This window comes from Phasianus colchicus, chromosome 2, assembly GCF_987193195.1.
Source record: "Phasianus colchicus chromosome 2, bPhaCol1.hap1.1, whole genome shotgun sequence".
NCBI lineage: Eukaryota > Metazoa > Chordata > Aves > Galliformes > Phasianidae > Phasianus > Phasianus colchicus.
The window spans coordinates 104,157,971-104,175,575 of record NC_143437.1 but is presented as its reverse complement, the minus strand read 5'-3'; the positions used below and the strand labels follow the sequence as shown (position 1 = coordinate 104,175,575).

The 17,605-nt window shown below is 40.9% G+C and overlaps 1 protein-coding gene across 1 annotated transcript; it reads left to right on the top strand.

The window, feature by feature from the left end:
• The first annotated feature begins 42 nt into the window (after nucleotides 1-42).
• On the top strand, nucleotides 43-14,276 carry GPN1 (GPN-loop GTPase 1). The gene is made up of 14 exons (XM_031595938.2): nucleotides 43-191; nucleotides 266-359; nucleotides 2,230-2,269; nucleotides 4,168-4,234; nucleotides 4,951-4,988; nucleotides 5,524-5,602; nucleotides 5,695-5,789; nucleotides 6,510-6,555; nucleotides 9,384-9,530; nucleotides 10,703-10,785; nucleotides 11,960-11,999; nucleotides 12,577-12,667; nucleotides 13,148-13,258; nucleotides 13,788-14,276. The coding sequence occupies exons 1-14, from the start codon at nucleotides 108-110 to the stop codon at nucleotides 13,877-13,879; spliced, it is 1,107 nt and encodes a 368-aa protein (XP_031451798.2). The 5' UTR covers nucleotides 43-107; the 3' UTR covers nucleotides 13,880-14,276.
• The last annotated feature ends 3,329 nt before the right edge of the window (nucleotides 14,277-17,605 follow it).

Sequence of the window (17,605 nt, the reverse complement as noted above, 5' to 3'; positions counted from 1 at the left end):
GTTGCAGGCCACATCCCGGAAGCTGCTAGCCAATCATCGAAAGCTTCCGGCCAATCACCGGAAGCTACGGATCGCGCCCCGGAAACGCAAAGGTAGTGCCGGGAAAGATGGCGGCCGCGGGAGAGTCGGCGGCGCCGGTTTGCGTGTTGGTGCTGGGAATGGCCGGCTCCGGGAAAACCACCTTCGTGCAGGTGAGGGGTGGTGGCGGGCGCTGCCGCGTTCCGCCGCATCGGGAGGGGCCTGACGCCATCTTGTGTCCCCGCAGTGCCTCGCGGCCCACCTGCACGGCCAGCGGTGCCCACCTTACGTGATCAACCTGGACCCCGCCGTGCACGAGCTGCCCTTCCCCGCCAACATCGGTGAGAGGGGCGGCAGCGTGACGGGGGAGAAACGGGGCGGGGTGGGGGATCGCGTTTGTAGGGTCTGCAGGAACGGAGCGGGACCCTTCTGCTGTGAACGAGGTAAAGCTGTTCTGATGCGTTGCTTTCCTTGTACTCTGCGAAGAGGAGGAGGTATTTCACAGCACGCACTCGGTTAGGCTGTTTGTTCTCTCTTTAAAAAGTGCCAAGGCCTAACGTGAGGAGGACTTTAAGTTGTTGTGAGTGCTGGATTGTTTTCTTTTGGAAGGAACCCCCGAGGACCATCAAACCCAAGGAGCCAAAAAATCAAAGCATATGTCTGAGAGCAGTGTCCAAGTGCTCCTTGAGTCTGGCAGCTGAGGGCGATGCCCACTGCCCTGGGGAGCCTGTTCCACATAAAACCACCCCCTGGTGCAGAACCTGATATCTTGCCTGGCCCTCCCCTCCTTCATCTCTGTGCCGTTCCCTCAGGTCCTGTCACTGTCACCAGAGAGCAGAGCTCAGTGCTGCCCCTCTGCCAACTGTGAGGACCTGTAGGTCACTGTGAGGCCTCCTCTCAGCTTCCTCTGCTCTGGGCTGAACACACTGAGGGAACTCAGCAGCATCTCACGTATCTTTCTCTACAGACCCTTGACCATTTCGTAACCTTCCTCTGGAAACTCTGTCTTACGTTTATATCCTTATATTGTGGTACCCAAACCTGCACACAGTGCTTGAGGTGAATCCACACCAGGTAGAGCAGTGCAAGACAGTCCCTTCCCTTGCCTGTATGACAGTGCTGGGCCTGATGCACCCTGGGGTATGGTTGGCTTTCTGGGCTGCTTGAGCACACTGTTGGCTCATGTTCAGCTTGCTGTAGGCCACATTCCCCAAATTGCTTTCAGCAGGGTTGCTCCTCAGCATCTTATCCCTCAGCCTGTATATATAGCCAGGAATGCCCCTTTCTGGTTGCAGAATCTGGCACCTGCTCTTGTTAAATTTCATGCAACTGGTGATTGCTCAGCTCTGTAATTTGCCTAGATCTCAGCAAGGTGTTTTTGCTCTTGACAACGCCAGCAGCTCCTCACAATATAGTATCATCAGGAAACATGCTGAAAGCATCTCCCAGTCCTAAATCCAAGTCATTTCTGAAGATATTAATGAGAACTGTCCCCATAATGGAGTTGGAGTGTGATTAAATGCATGTGGTTTTATTTTTTTCTTTTCCCTGTCATTGACAATGAACATTTTAGCAGATTTGATTGGTTTTCCTATCCTCAGAGCCAAGCAGTGGCTGTATGCTAATAAATAACTTCTTAAAGCAACATAAAAGACATCAATTTTTAGATAAAATACCTTAAAAGCAAACAGGCTTTATGACCAGCCATTCCCAAAGATCTGCAGTTCCCAAGGCTTGCCAGGACTTAGCTTTGTTGAGGATTCTGTCACTTAAACTTTCTAAAAGTGTTAGCCCATCTCTTAGAAAATAAAAAAGATATTTTGGATACCAAAGTGTTCTTACTGATGTCATCTGAAGAGTTAGAGAATGCCTCCCAGTTCTGGGTCTCTCATAAAGTGATAAGTGTTTGAAAGATGTGTGATTTATTAACTGATGTTGATGAAATAATAAAATTCAGCTTAAGCAGTTATGGCTCAATAATCTGGTGAAGCTTCACATGAGTCATGCTGGGTTTCATGTATCTACTGAGAGCACAGCAGGTCTGTTTTGTTTTTTTTTATGTATGAGATTTTTCCTGCTGGTACTAGATTTGTTACTGAGGCAAAAGGAGACTTGATAGAAAAGGAAAGAGTTTTGATGATAAGCAAATTAACAAAGAAGACTGTTTTAAAATAAATGTACTGAAACAATTTATGCTTGCTCCCATTCTAGATATCCGGGACACTGTGAAGTACAAAGAAGTCATGAAGCAGTATCCTTTCTTTTGGTCTTGCAATGATCTTTGAAATCTCAGGTTTTGAAAAAGCTGTCACTTTTACATGGGAGGATGAAGGGGGATTGGGATTGCAACAATGCAGATTGTTGCACAAAGACCAAAGGTTTTTGACTGTATATTTCTCGCATCTGAGATTAGAAATGTGTGTGAGCAAGATTTTTATGCTCCTTGGGTCATTCTCTTCTTATGTGCTGCAGGTGTTTCTGCTTAGTAGTATGTTTTTACAAATAGCATGAATCATAGAACTGTTTGAGTTGGAAAGGACCTCTGAGCTCATGTAGTTCCAACCCCCTGCTGTAGGCAGGGATACCTCCCTCTAGGCCAGGCTGCTCACAGCCCCATCCAGCCTGGCCTTCAATGCTTCCATGGAGGGGAGCATCCACAGCTTCACTGGGCAACCTGTTCAGTGTCTCACCACCTTCACAGGAACTCTGTCCACGTCTCTTTTGTGTTTTTTGTTCACCCAGTTTCTATTTGTAATAGAGGAGGCCAGCAGCTTCTTCCCTGTGTATTTACAAATCTAATTTTGTTCTTAAAATCATGCAAATTAGTATTTGCCCATAGAAGGTGATGAAAAACTATTTCTGCATAGTTTGATCATAATAAAATTTTGTCTCTCTGGGTCTGTAAGACATTGGAGTTGTGTCTTAAGCTGCACAGTAGCTTGGGGATTGTGATTCAGTAATATTATACTAAAGTGACTGCAATTCCAGAGAGGTGTGGAGGTCTTTTATCCTTTCAGTTGTAGGTTTTGCAGATGGATGTAATATACAGTGCTTGGATTTGGCCTACTGGTTTGGCTCTCTTAATGTAATGTTTTAGGAAAAAATAGAAATGATGGATGTTAGGATTATGATTTTGGCTGTTTGATTAGGAGTTACTAGCAAAACATCTTAGCAGAAGTTTGAATTTGATATATGGGCATGTTATTTGCTTTGCTGTGTCTGTTAACTGTCACTGGAGTTTAACATCTCATTAACTTCTTTACAGAAGGGTTGTTAAGCATTGCAATAGGCTGCCCAGGGAGGTGGTTGAGTCACCATCCCTGGATGTGTTTAAAAACCATTTGGATGTGGTGCTCAGGGACATGATTTAGCAGAGGGTTGTTGGAGTTAGGGTAGTATGGTTAGGTTGTGGTTGGACTTGATGATCTTGAAGGTCTTTTCCAGCCTGAGCAATTCTATGATTAAACAGTGCTTAAAGAGTGTCTGTCAGTATGCTTGGAGATCTAGAGCAGTGACCCTGGAATACTGCATGTACTGGCAAATCACTCCTAGCTTTTATGCAGTAAAAAAAAATATATGACATAATAAAAGAGTATTTGTGTCTGTGAACTTAATTAATAGACAGATCCATATGCACAGAAAGGAATTTTCAAGTCTTCGTCCTCAGGGTGCTCCCAGTATGTTTACAGGGTTCATTCCCATTCATTCCATTTGAATTCTGACTGTGAATGATTTGTGCAGGAAATCTTTTAATTATATTTTGAAGCACATATTCTTAAAAATGAAATGCATTCAGGACACTGTTAAGTACTGAGTTACTGACTGTGTAGTGCATCTATTTGGAAAGACAAAGAACATGTGTGCATACATTTTTCTCTGTCTGAAATAGTCATGGTTGGATACTGGCAAGGGAAACCTCGGGGTAAACTCTCTTCATTTTGACAGTCACACTTGTTGGTGTAAAAAAAAAAAAAAGGCCATGCTATTTATCTACTGCAGCACTTAGAAGACTTAATTGTGTATGTGTAGTATTGTCTTATTCTGTAAGGTACCCAGTGTGCATTGCAAAAGGCCAACAACTGTCAGAATGTTAAAAATAAGCTCTCTGAGGTCTGCATGATCACCTGCTTTCCTGAATGAAGCATCTAGATACGGGCTGGGCCCGAATGGTGGAATAGTGACCTCTCTTAATCTTTTTGCTACGAGATTTGATCAGGTATGAGGTTGCTCATATGTGTATACTGTGCCTGGAGGCTGTAGTTATTTTTTGTGTATAGAGTTTTAGAAAGTGCTATTTAACCTTCTAATATTTTTTTAGAGTTAGTGCATTCTCCTTATTTTGCAAAGCAGCCAAACTGCAGTAGCTCTTTAATTAAGTGAAATATATCCTTATTCTTTTCCTACAATTCTTTGTAATGTAAAATTTGAGGTCTCATGTACAGAACTTTAAGTCACATAACTGTTCTGTTTCTGTATTCACTGTAAAAACTTGCATGTGATTGCTCTGATTTTGAAGTACAGAAGTCACTTTTGGAGATTGATCAAGTTTCCCTAAGCTTATTTGATAATTTTATATTCTCTTAAACGTTAATGCTTAATCAGCACTGGAGTGGCAACCTTACTGAGTTAAAGAAGTGCCAAATCTCTTAGGAAATAAGTAGAGAACAGCTGCATTCATTGTACCATTTGTTTCAGCAGGTACCAGAACACAGGTAAAATCAGGGCTGTTTTTGCAAGGTTTCACTGTATCTGAGTATTTGCTATCTGTTTCCATCTTCAGATTTAGAGACTTCTAGCTTTTATTGTATCACTGTCTATTTTTATAGCTATGGTAGTTGTGTAAGCTAAAGTTGAGGCTTGCATTACAAAATGATTATTCAAGTTTCCTGTTCAGAGCCTAAATACAAAATGTGCTGCTGCTTTTTCCATCAGGTGATGAAGTTTATCGAAAAACGACAAAATGCATCCAAGTGAGTATATTCTACCAAGTTTTGTTATTCTGGAATCTATGTGGGAAAATATGTGACATCCATAAAAAGGATCTCTCTGTGTTTCCTAGTTGTTCTTCGACCTTGGGGTAAATTTTATCTGGAAAAAAAGTGTAGAAATAGAACAAGTTACTGGACTTTAAAAAAAAAAAAGTATTATGAAGAAATATCTACTGATTCTAGATTGGCTTTTCTCATCCTTCATCAGACTTCCACTTTTTTCTTCACTTTCCTTCTTAAACAGGCAAGACTTAGCTTTGATTCTGGAGAGATAGTATGTGTGAAATGAATGCCTTTGGCTCTAACAGAATCTTAAGAGAGTGAGTGCTTCTCACAAAAGTCACACAGGAATTTTTCAGCTATACTCATGAATCTCATCGCTGTTTGGGAGAAGCTTTTCTGATCTGTAGCACAGTAATAATGTGATTTGCTGTTCCCTGCATGTGGTAATCTGGTCACAACAGGACTTTTGCCTGACTAATTTTGACTTTTTTTGTTGGTGGTGACTTCTTAACAGGTATGTTATCATTGACACACCAGGACAGATTGAGGTGTTCACGTGGTCAGCATCAGGAACCATCATAACTGAGGCACTGGTAGGTGTATTCTACATTACTTGATATTGAGGCTGTGTGAAAAATGGGCCTGCCTTCTTCTAATCAAGATGCCTTTTGCCATGTTTTTCCAGGCTTCTTCTTTTCCTTCAGTTGTTGTTTATGTGATGGACACCTCTCGCAGTACCAACCCTATCACCTTTATGTCCAACATGCTGTATGCCTGCAGGTAAGAAAAGCTGAATATGCAAACCATCTCATTTGAGTGCATTGTCCCCTTTATGTTATCTGTTTGGGTGGGAGAGTGACTGTTTAGACTTCATCCAGGGAGCTTTTCAGTTGAGAATATGTCCAGCTCATTTTTTGGGAATGTGGCTGATAGGAAGGACCAAGGCTTACAGTTAAGTTAGAATGTTGTTGTGGCTATATTCAATCTGCCTTCTGACTTGAATAAGGGATTTCTGTTCTTAAAATAAATAATGGAGCAGACAAATTATTAAGTATGTAAATCCCAATGTTGACTTCTTTTAATGCATTTCTTCCAGATGTTGACTGTAGTTCAGTTTTCTTCTTCTTGTCTCTGAGAAAAGATGGTTCTAACTTAAATGTCTGACAAGTAGAGGCTTAGCATATTGGATTTCTAGAATCATAAAATGGCCTGGGTTGAAAAGGACCACAATGATCATCTAGTTTCAACCCCCCTGCTATGTGCAGGGTCGCCAGCCACCAGACCAGGCTGCCCAGAGCCACATCCAGCCTGGCCTTGAATGCCTCCAGGGATTCAGAAGGGATCAGAAGAGATCTTGGAAGTCATCTTGGAATGTTTTGATGTTTTGCACAAGTCTTGCCTGCTTTCTGTTTAATATTTTTATCTGCTCTAATGAGTGTTAAATTATTTTTTAACAGTTCTTTTTTTTTTTTTTTTTTTTTTTTTTGGTTAAAATTTCAGTATCCTGTACAAGACAAAGCTGCCTTTTATTGTTGTCATGAACAAGGTAAATGAAAGCTATGGTTTCTAAATTCCAGTAGAGTATTTTTCTCTTTAGCTTGTTTTATTCTACCATCTTCATCTTATTATAGAATCGTAGAATCATAGAATGGCCTGGGTTGAAAAGGACCACAGTGATCATTGAGTTTCAACCCCTCTGCTATGTGCAGGGTTGCCAATCACCAGGCCAGGCTTTTTCTGAAAAAGAAAGGCTGGGAAGGAGCTGCAGGCTGAAAACTGAATCTAGAAAAGATCTTTAACCAGGCAAAGTAAGTAGTGAGGAAAAACAGGGACAGGCAGTTACACCCAAACATTTAAATTAGACGTCATGCTACCAATTTGAAAAATGTTTTGCAGGATCTGTTAGAGATTTGGTTCCTTGAGACTTTCTTGTTCTAAATCCTTTTTTTTTTGAGTGAATTTTGTAAAATATGTTTTACAAATTCAGTGTTAACTAGAAATGTATGTCACAGAGGTAGATTTTCCCATAGGAAGCTGTCTGAGTGACTGGATGCCAGTCCTATTCTCATCTTAGTCTTTAAAAGTAGAATATTTGGACCTTGGCCCAGAAATTCCCACTGCTTCAGTGTTTCTTTGATAGATCTGTTTTTCACCTGCACTTGTTTTAAAGAGTGCCATCCATGGCCTCCTAACAGCTTAATGCTATGCTATAAGGAAGCATAACTTTCTAATGTAAGGGTAAGTTCATTATTGAATCTGCCTTTACAGTTCCCTGCCTTCTTAAAATAATTGTCTTAATCATTGCTTCTGAACACTGGACTGAAGACTTAGGGTAGGAATTGTGTCATACCTGCCTGTACAAAATGTGTATGGTTCTAATTGGAGACTTTTAAAATGTACCAGTATCTGTCAGAAAGCAGATACTTACTATGCTGAGGATACACCTCTGTTGTTGTGTTAGGTATTGGTTTGTAGCCTAAAGGAATACTTTTAAGCTTAACAGCTTGCCAGCTCTTTAAACATAATAATTCCATGTATTAGAAGACTCCAATTTCTATTGTAAGTACTGTTCCTTCTCTTCGCAGGCATTCTTTGTATTCAAGGAGTTGTTCTTCCAACACAGCAATTTTTATGTGTGCATATGTATCTTACATGCTTCTTTTTAGAGTGTCAGTGCTTTGAGTGTGAAATTTTACCTTGCCTCTGCTGAGCAGGATTGATATCTGATGTGCTCCAACTACATGCATCTCCCTAGTGACCCTTACAGTGCATGTCTTTAATATCTTCTTCCTTAGCAGGTTTTTGTATGCTATTCTCCAGACAATAGCTCTAGAATAAACTGTGGGAAAGGGCATGAGAGAGGAAAATGTTTTTCTCTCTTAAGAAAATGCTTTTTTGGCAAGACTAAAAGAAACAGAACTTCCGCAGTATGTGTATGGAAGGGTAGACCCAAGGTTTTGGGTTCACAGCTTCATTTAATTCTGGATTCTAGGCTTCAGTAACAAGACAAGTCAGCAGCATTTGAAGAATTATTGACAAGCACTTCAAAATTGATTCCTTATAAGAATGGAGAAATCCCAAGGATTGTGCAGTAATAAAGAGAGGACCTTGAGGGTACTCCTTGACAGGAGTGGGCAGTGTGTGCTTGCAGCCCAGAAGACTAACCATATCTTGGGCTCCATCAAAAGAAGCATAGCTAGCAGGTCAAAGGAGGTGATTGTCTCCCTTTACTCTGCTCTCACCTGGGGTTCTGTATTCTGAGAAAAGGCTTTGGGGACTGTAGTGCCAGGACAAGGGTTAACAGTTTTAAACTAAGGGTAGGTTTAGATTAGATAAAAGTAAGAAATTCTTTCCTATGAGGAGGGTGAGGCACTTGAACAGGTTGCCCAAAGGAGTTGATGCTCTCTGACTGGCAGTGTTCAAGACAAGGTTGGATACCTCAGCTTTGGGCACCTCAGTGTAATTGGAAGGTTCATTCCCCCCACTCCACAGCAGGGAGGTTGGGACTAGATGATCTTTAAGGTTCCTTCCAACCCAAATCATTCTGTGACATAGATTTAAGAAGTATTAGATTTGCAGAGGACAAAAAATACCAACTTTCAGAGTTGATTCAATTTTACTTTTAGAACTCAATCAAAGCATTTCTAAATTGTCAGTGTTTGGATCCTTGATGGATTCAGTTCTGTCACAAGTATTTTGAATAATATAAGGAAATACTTCCTTCTTCTGTTTTCCTCCTTTCTACTGGTGCTGGGAAATGAAATATATCAGTTGTAGGCACTTGTGTTGTAATAGTTGAGTATTTCCATGTACTTTGATATGTTTATAAAACTCTTCGATAGACTGTTCAATTATCAATCCATGTAAACTTATGAAATCATCTTATCTGTTCTGTGTCCATGATCTTGCTCTGAGTTTAGTTTGTAAGTTCTTTAGGTCAGAGCACAGCTGAAAGGTCCTTTAGCATGTTGCCTAACATAGAAGTGTCCCACAGCTCCCAAGCCTGTCAAAAAAGGATTCAGTCTGTTCTTGTCACACCTCAATCATAAAATGTAATATTTACAAATTAAGCTGTTTTGTAAAGCAAGTTTAGGATGCCTTTCAGTAAGCCATGCCATTTTTTTATAGCCAGGCTTTCAGTTGTTTTCTTAAACACTCCTTAAAACTGAGATAGGTGTTGTTTTCTCTTCTTATATTCAAGTAGTTGATTAGACTAAAAAAAAACAGAGCTTGGAAAACTGCAGACCAGGGCTGAATGTTTTTGAAAACATCAGCATTATGTAAGTTTAACTTGCATTTCTTTAATTTAGCCATAAGATATGGACAAAGAATTAATCATTTATTACTCTTGAAAACTCTGTCTTCTCCTTCCAGACAGACATAATTGATCACAGTTTTGCGGTAGAATGGATGCAGGACTTTGAGACTTTTCAGGATGCTCTGAATCAAGAGACTTCCTACGTCAGTAACCTGACTCGTTCTATGAGTTTAGTGCTGGATGAGTTTTACAGTTCACTGAAGGTAAGTTTTCTCTCTCTCTCTCTTTTTTTTTTTTTTTTAATTTTATCTTTAATTGTAAATGCCTTTCACAAAAGCCTGGAGAAGAGAAAGCTCAAGGAATCTAGTTGGTGGCTGGTGTCTAGTGGAGTTTCCCCTGGGTAATCTTTAACTTATCCATCAGTGACTTGGATGAAGTGATAGGGTGCCTCCTCAGCCAAGTTTGCTGTTGCTATCAAACTGTGTGGAGTGCTCTGCTGCTTTTCAGAAGGTTCTCAACATGCTGGAGCAATTTATTCTCAGGGTCCAGCTGGAGGTCTGCAAGTAGCAGTGTTCCCTGATCTTGATCAACGTCTTCAGTGACCAGGATGCAGGGATAGAGTCCACCATCAGCAAGTTTACTGATGATACAAAGCTGGAAGGAGAGGCTGACACACAAGAAGGCCATGCTGCCATTCAGTGAGATGTGAACAGGCTGAAAGTTGGGCAGAGAGGAATCTGATGAGGTTCAATGATGGCAAGTGTAGAGTCCTACACCTGAGGAGGAATAACCACATGCATCAGTACAGGTTAGGGGCTGAGTTACTGGAGAGGAGTGTCCTGATGGATAACATGTTGCCCGTGAGCCAGCAGTGTCCTTGTGGCCAAGAAGGCCAGTTTCTCACTGCTATCATCTGTTAATAGTTGGTAATAAATTACATTAATATCCCCATGCCAAGTCTGTTCTGCCTGTGGCTATAATCTCCTTGTCATTTTCAGCCTTTGAGCCTTTTTTTATTGTTATTCTTTTCCTCAGTTCCTTTGAGATGGGAGAGAGTGGTGTGACAGAGCTCCATCAGTGTGAAACTATAACAATTGCCCCATCTTGTTCATTATATTTAGGCACTGTATTATCTTAACTATATTTTTTTGTGGGATATTGAGTTCTGAAGTACAAGAGTGTGCTGCAGAACCAAGTTTTCCTTTTTAAACTAGTATTATTTTTCTTCTGGGGTCAATTTTATAGAAGAGAAAGGAACACTCAGTTCCCTGGATTACTTAAAAGTAGAGAATGGAGGAGAAAAGGGATATCACTGGATTCTCAAAGGCATTTTTTCAAAGACATTGCTTAGCCTTTTCAGCTTGCATTCTCTGTCATTTACCTAAAAACTCACTTCAGTTACCTTTTAGTTCTAATGTATGGCTTTCTTTTACAGGTGGTTGGTGTCTCCGCTGTGTTAGGCACAGGACTGGATGATTTTTTTGTTCAACTTTCTAAAGCTGTAGAAGAATATGAGAGGTAAGTTGATAACATTTGATTTCTGACCCTCCGAATACTTGCTGAAATTACTAATTCACTAAACTACTCCTTTGATTTGAAAAAGTGTTCACTTTTCAAGCCGAGTTAATAAGGTTTCTAATAAACTGAAATCTAAGAGTATAAGAAGAAGCAATCAAAAGGAACTATGCACTGGTGAAGTTTTTTGTGCTATTCAATGGGAAAAAAAGTAAAAGCCAACTGTGCTAGCAAATTCTGAAGTCAGTTTTTCGACCTGGTTCTGTACAATGATCAAGCTTTGAATTGTCTTCATAAAGAGGTAGACAGAGTAGGTGAGTGAGCTGAAATTCAAGAATTCTTTGAGAACTTGATGGATTTACTGGATTCTTCCTCATGAAATACTGCTAGACTGCTCTGTAACATTAGAAAGCAAATCTAGGAATTTGGATTACATGGAAATAGCTAAGACAGACCAAATACTATTTTTAGAGGAGAATACATCATGCTGGATCAGACAACCTGAGAAAGGCTGCTACAACTTTATGCTCCCCAAATCAAACTAATAGGGAGTCTGGATGTCATGTATGTACGCAGCCAGCCACACAGATTAGATGGATACACAGAGAGCTTTTTGTGAACTTAATAGACTAGTAGAATGGCTTAGGTTGGAAGAGATCTTAAAGATCATCCATTTCCAACCCCATTGCCATGGACAGGGTTGCCACCCACTAGATCAAATTGCCACGTGGTAGATCAGGCTGCCCAGGGCCCCATCCAGTCTGGTCTTGAATGCCTTCAAGGATGGGGCATTTACAGCTTCTTTGAGCAACCTATGCCAGAGGTCTCACTGCTCTCTGAGTAAAGAATTTCTTTCTAACATCTGATTTTTTCCCTCTTTTAGTTTAGTCAGAGTGAGTGATTTGCTGGTTATGGCAGTGTAACGACTAGTTCTATAGAGCTGGGTTGGTTTTTTTTTCTTCCCAATTTTTATTTTTTAATGTAACCAGACTGCATGAGAAAGGTTTAGCATTTTAATGGAGTATATTCGCTTATTTTACATCCTTTAGTTTCAGAATACAATTTGGTTAGAAGTAGCCTTAGTTTGGGATAGAAACAACCCTCCAAAGTGATCTTTTCTTTATATAAATGATGTTTTAGCTGAGAATGAATGCACTGTGTATATTTACCTTTGCAGGGAATATCGTCCAGAATACGAACGCCTGAGGAAAACATTGGTAAGTACTTTTAATTACTGTAGCCTGGAGTGGTGTATCTTGCAGTCACTTTTATGTGCAGAATTGACTCTGTGTTGTGAGGCTGTAACATTTCATTTAATATTAAATGTGAAAAAGTCTGAAGCTCACAGTCTGACTTTTTCCCCTAGATTTGGTGGAGCACATCTTTACAAAAATAGGGGTGTTTTGTAGAAGAGATGTTGCTCACTGTATTAGTGCTAAATAATTCAAATTTACTGTGGCATATTTCTGCACTGGTCTAATGCACTGTTTTGACTGAGATAATTCATAATGAAGACCGAATTGGAATGCCAAAATGAGTAGCTCTGCTCACATGGAGTTCTGGCTGTGCAAGGACAGTCCTTGCAGGCACAGCTTCGCTAAGTTTGATTTCCTTATGCTGCTTGTTTTCCATGCTTAACCAGAAGTTTTGTGTAACTTCAACTGCAGTGTAAGACCTGCTTTGTTCATTTCTGTTTTTTGGGTTGTTGTTTATTTTTTTTGCCCCTGGGACAGAGCATTGTGGGAGATGTATTTTAAACGTTTTTAGAAGCCTCTCGTAACTTTGTACCCACAGGAGAAGGCTCAAAATAAACAAAAGAGAGATCAGCTGGAGCGCCTTCGGAAGGACATGGGCCCTGTGTGTATGCAGGGCAACACACTTGCAGGTATTTTCTCAGGAATGAAGATGAAGTTTACTGCAGAAGCTCTCTGAAGAGCCTGCCTTGACAAATCACATAGAGCATTCCTCTGCAAAAACATGAAAGTGTTCATCTTAGTGGAGTGGGATTCCAGCTCCTGTGGGGTGGGTCAGACTTAGCTCTACTATGTGTCAGTCACAAACACACAAAGAAGAAATCCTGGTGTGTACATAAAGCAGTGGATGTACTGAAGTAGAATAATGAAGTATTTGAGAAAAGATGAAACAGTCAAATTAGAATATGAGAAAACTCTCCTGTTGGTCAAGCTGTTGCTTTATATGAGGTTCAGTTTGGTGCTGATGCAGTCTGTTCTGAATCTTTGGACAGAAAGTGCTTACAGGTTCCCTTTAGAGTAGGTATTTATAGTATGCACATAGAAATGGTCAGGGCATGAGCTAACTTACTTAGTGTGATGTTTTGCCTATAAACATTTCTGCTCCTTCCAAGGGTCTGATGATGCTTCTGCAATGGGTCCCTCTGAGCTGATCCTAACACGAGGAAATCTTGATGAGGATGAAGAAGAGAGGGAGAGTGATACTGATGACATCGACCATGAAGGTAAGGGAATGAGAGATGTGATTTGATCTAAAAGCTGCTCATTTAGGCATGAAATATCCTCTGTATTTCATTAACTGTATTGACTGTAACGAGAGCCTAAGAGAAAAGCAAACATTCAGTCACCTAAATAAAGGTGTCTGAATCTGTAGCAGAAGCCCAGCTACAGTGCTCAGTCCAGTGATACCACACTCTAATCTTCATGAAAGTTCAACTGCAAATTTTATATTCAAGTAAGCATTTAAAATAAAATAATGCATAAAATAAGATGCATGCACTAGGCAACTTGTTATGCCTTTTAAGTTCTTAGACTGTGTCGTGTTCTGTTAGAGAGTTTGCAAATTTTATCGTCATTCTTTCCTTGTTCAATTAATATTTAGGACTTCTTTCTTTTCCTTTGTAATGAAATTGAAGATGAAATGGACCTGTAGTGTTGCTTAGACTAGCATGATTCTAGCTTTCTTCAGGAACACAAATAGAACAAATGCTGAAATGGTATTAAACTGTGATTTATTTTTTTTTTTCCTCCCAGTTACTGAGGAGAGTCATGAAGAACCAGCCTTCAAAAACTTTATGCAAGAAACACGGATGAGATACCAGAGAAGAAGCAGTGAGAATGAATGAGACGCCTAGAAATAAATGGCTTGAAATTCCTTGAGATGGAATTAACGGTAAAAGAACAGCATAAAGAAAGCTGCGTGGAAACATGCATGAAGTCTGAAGTCCTTGAACAGCTTCCTCTGATATATTGTATCTTTCTGCAGTAACTGTTGGTCATACGAGTAGAGGGTTTTCTATCCAACTGACTGCACGTTTGGCCATCTGCTACAAAATCACAGAACCTTGGGAGTTGGAAGGGACCCCAGTCCAAGCCCTGCTGAAGCAGGTTCTCTACAGCAGGTTGCATAGGAGAGTGTCCAGGTGGGCTTGAACATCTCCAGAGTGGGAGACTCCACCACCTCTCTGGGCAGCCTGTTCTGGAGCTCTGCCACCCTCACAGTAAAGAAGGTTTTTTTTCTGATGCTCGTATGGAACTTCTGTTTTCTCATTTGTGCTCACTGCCCTTTGTCCTGTTGCTGGGCACCACCGATCAGAGCCCCACCCTCCTGACCCCCGCCATTCAGATCCCGATCAGCACTGATCAGATCCAGCGGTGGATTTGAACGTAACCGCTCTGCCCCGCCAGTCCTCCAGGACTTGATGTCATCGGTCCTTAGGTGCACGCGTGTGGAAGTAGCGCCCTTTTGCTGAAGCCGCTCTGAGCCACCGGCTCCGTCAGTCTCCATACTCTTCCATACAGCAACACGCATGCGCGTTGGAACGCGGAAGTGGCGTAACTACTGCGGCCACTCTATGCCGCCCAGTCTCGATGGTGAAAGGTCCTCCAGGCACTACTAGGCATGCGCGCGGAAACGCGGAAGTGGCGTCTTTGCTGCAACGCGCGGGTCGCTCCTGTGTGGGCTCCAGGTTCTCCATTTGTAGATAAAAGCACAGTTATACTTACATGAGGATAAAGAATTATTTTGTGATCCCTATACCGAAATCTCCTTTCCTCCTTAATCCTCTAAATATATAAAACAATTATAACAAAATTATTCCAGCTAAAACAGTTGCATATTTAAAAATATATATATTTTTAAGCTTAAAATGTCTGAATACTTTGCTCTTTCTATTTCAATCCTTCTTGACCTGTCTGTGGGTCAAGAGATTCCAATGGGGGATGTGCAGGTGCACTGAATGCATCCCCTGTAGTTGAATACAATGCAGTGTGCTGACGTAGAGCAACCTGGAACGAAACTTCTCACTTATGTACTGTTGCAGCACTGATGTTTTGTGAAGCTGAACAGATACGAGTTTTCCTAGGAGCTTGTTATTCCCCTGACATTGTTTTTATAGCACCATTCCTTTTCAGTGGCCCTGTAGAAAGCCCAGAATGCTTCTCTCTCCCATCTGGTTTTAATTTCTTTAATGAAGGTGATCCAAAGAGTGGTTTTTTGGCAGAGCTGAGCTGGTTGCTTGTAAGATCCAGGGTTTCGGTGTGGTAGAAACATGGACCATGGTACACTTTCTAGCAGGGAGAAACTGCTGTTTGCAGCTGTCACTGCACTTTATACACTCACTTGGTGCCATGATATTAATCAAAGTAGTTGTATTTAATCAAGATGTTCCTGGTGCAAAAGAGAAACACAAATTCAAGTGCAGCAAAGCAGTATCGTATCGCTTTGGAAGGACTTCAGCACAAGTGCCAATAAATTTATTTTATTAGGCACTAAAAGCTCATTTCCTGACACTGCTGACTCAGAACAGAAAGGATTTTGCCTTAAACAATTTAGAACTGGAGGTTAAAGTAATGGATAGGTGAGAATTATTGGACAGAAATGTTAGAATCATGGGTTATTCAACAACAGTCGCTGGTTTAGTAACTCTGGAGTCTCTCCATTACAGCTTTATTGAGGAGAATGAATTTTAAGAAGCCCTCTATGGAAATCAATGAAGCACAGCAGCAACTTGCTATAGGTTTCCCTTACCAGAGCAAGAAGCAGCTTGAAAGCAAAACCAATCTTGCACAAAAATTCAAGCGAAGCAGCAGTGAGTGATAATATGGTTTCTTTTTGTGCTCCCTGGACTTCAGCTCTGAACTCTGTTAAACTTTCACATCCGTCTAAGTTACAAAGTGATTTGCTTTGACTTCACCACTCTTCAAAAACAAGTTTCAAGTGCAGAAAAACCCAGAAGCTAAAAGCCAACTCCATTTTGGCTGAAGACTGGAGAACAGACCCAAACCTCTGAATGCAACAACTTCTTTACCTCCAGCAGCTGGAATTCATGACACAGTTGTTATTTGCAGCATCTGAGAGAACAATTCCTGCTTGCTTCTGTCGTCTGTGTGGGGAAAATTCTGCAGAATATGAGACAAACAGAGGGTGGCAGCAGCACCTCAAATTCTCAGTGTTGTATCTAACACCCAGAGCCACAGGCATTGGTAACAGAGCTTTAGTGCAGACTTACATAAAAGGGTTTAAAACCAGAGAGATATTTGACTTGTTGATTAATGCCTGATTGTATTAATTATGTTATTAATCATGCATTTACTTTACTCTAACACTGTTTTGTCTTTCTTTGCAGCAGTATTTTATTTACTCTCAGTGTGCCTGCATCTTTGCAGATCTCTCTGAATCTGGAAAACTTTCCTTTTCACAGCAACTCAAAAAACACTGTAAAAGATCGGAGAATTATTATTTCAAAAACTGATTCTTATATCATTCATCTTTGAAAAACATCTTAGAATTCTACAGGGTGTCACAAAATTCTGGTAAGAGGCACTTTGTGACTTCTTAAAAGTAATCTGCTTCCTGGATTCCAGTCTCACTCATTGCTGTACCTGAACATTGGAGCCCATGAAACCACTGTTCCCTTGCAGCTGCTGGTACAGACCAGCAATCACCAATTGTGATTTAAGTTATCCATTGCCTTCGTGCCCCTGTGCACCTCTGGGCTTCTGGAGATGGGCTTTGGATGGGCTGTAGTTCCTGTGAGAGGCCTGGGAGCAGCTGGATGGTGCATTAATTGGCCATCCCTTGTGCCCTCACACCACTGGCTCTCTTTTATCTTAACAATACAAACCTAATTGTAGCTTTCTAGCACCTAAAACTGAAGGCTTTGGGAAAAAAAATCAGTTTACACCAAACATAACTAAGGATGGCAACCTGTTGGATTGGACTGGCTTCTTGGCTTGCTGTATAACACATGAGAGTAGAGAAACAAAGGCATTTGAAAAGAACTTGCAACTCTGCCTTCCAAGGTATTATTTACTAATTAGAGATTAAGGATTACAAATTGCAAGAAATAACCTTGCTTAATGCTATTAATTAGTTGTTGCCTTTAAGCTGAACTTAAAAGCTGAAATTTGTATGTACTTCTTTGTTTCTCAATGCCTGTGCTGTAGGTAGGTTTTGCAAGTTAAATTCTCTGTCTGTTCAGCTGTTGGTAAGACTTTATTTGCCAAAATTCAGTCCGCATGAGTCAATGTTGCCTTCACAACACATTCTGGCCTGCCTGGAAATCCACATTCTCTATGGTTACATTGCTTTTCTATAAATCTCAAAATAATTTCAGTATGATTGGCCAAAGGAATCTTTCCTGCTCTGATCAAGTGCAGACCAGCTCTGCACCCGTACAAAATCACAGAATCACAGAATCACAGAATGGCCAGGGTTGGAAAGGACCTCAAGGATCATGAAATTCCAACCCCCCTGCCACATGCAGGGCCACCAGCCTTCTCATTTAATGCTAGACCAGGCTGCCCAGGGCCCCATCCAACCTGGCCTTGAACGCTTCCAGGGACGGGGC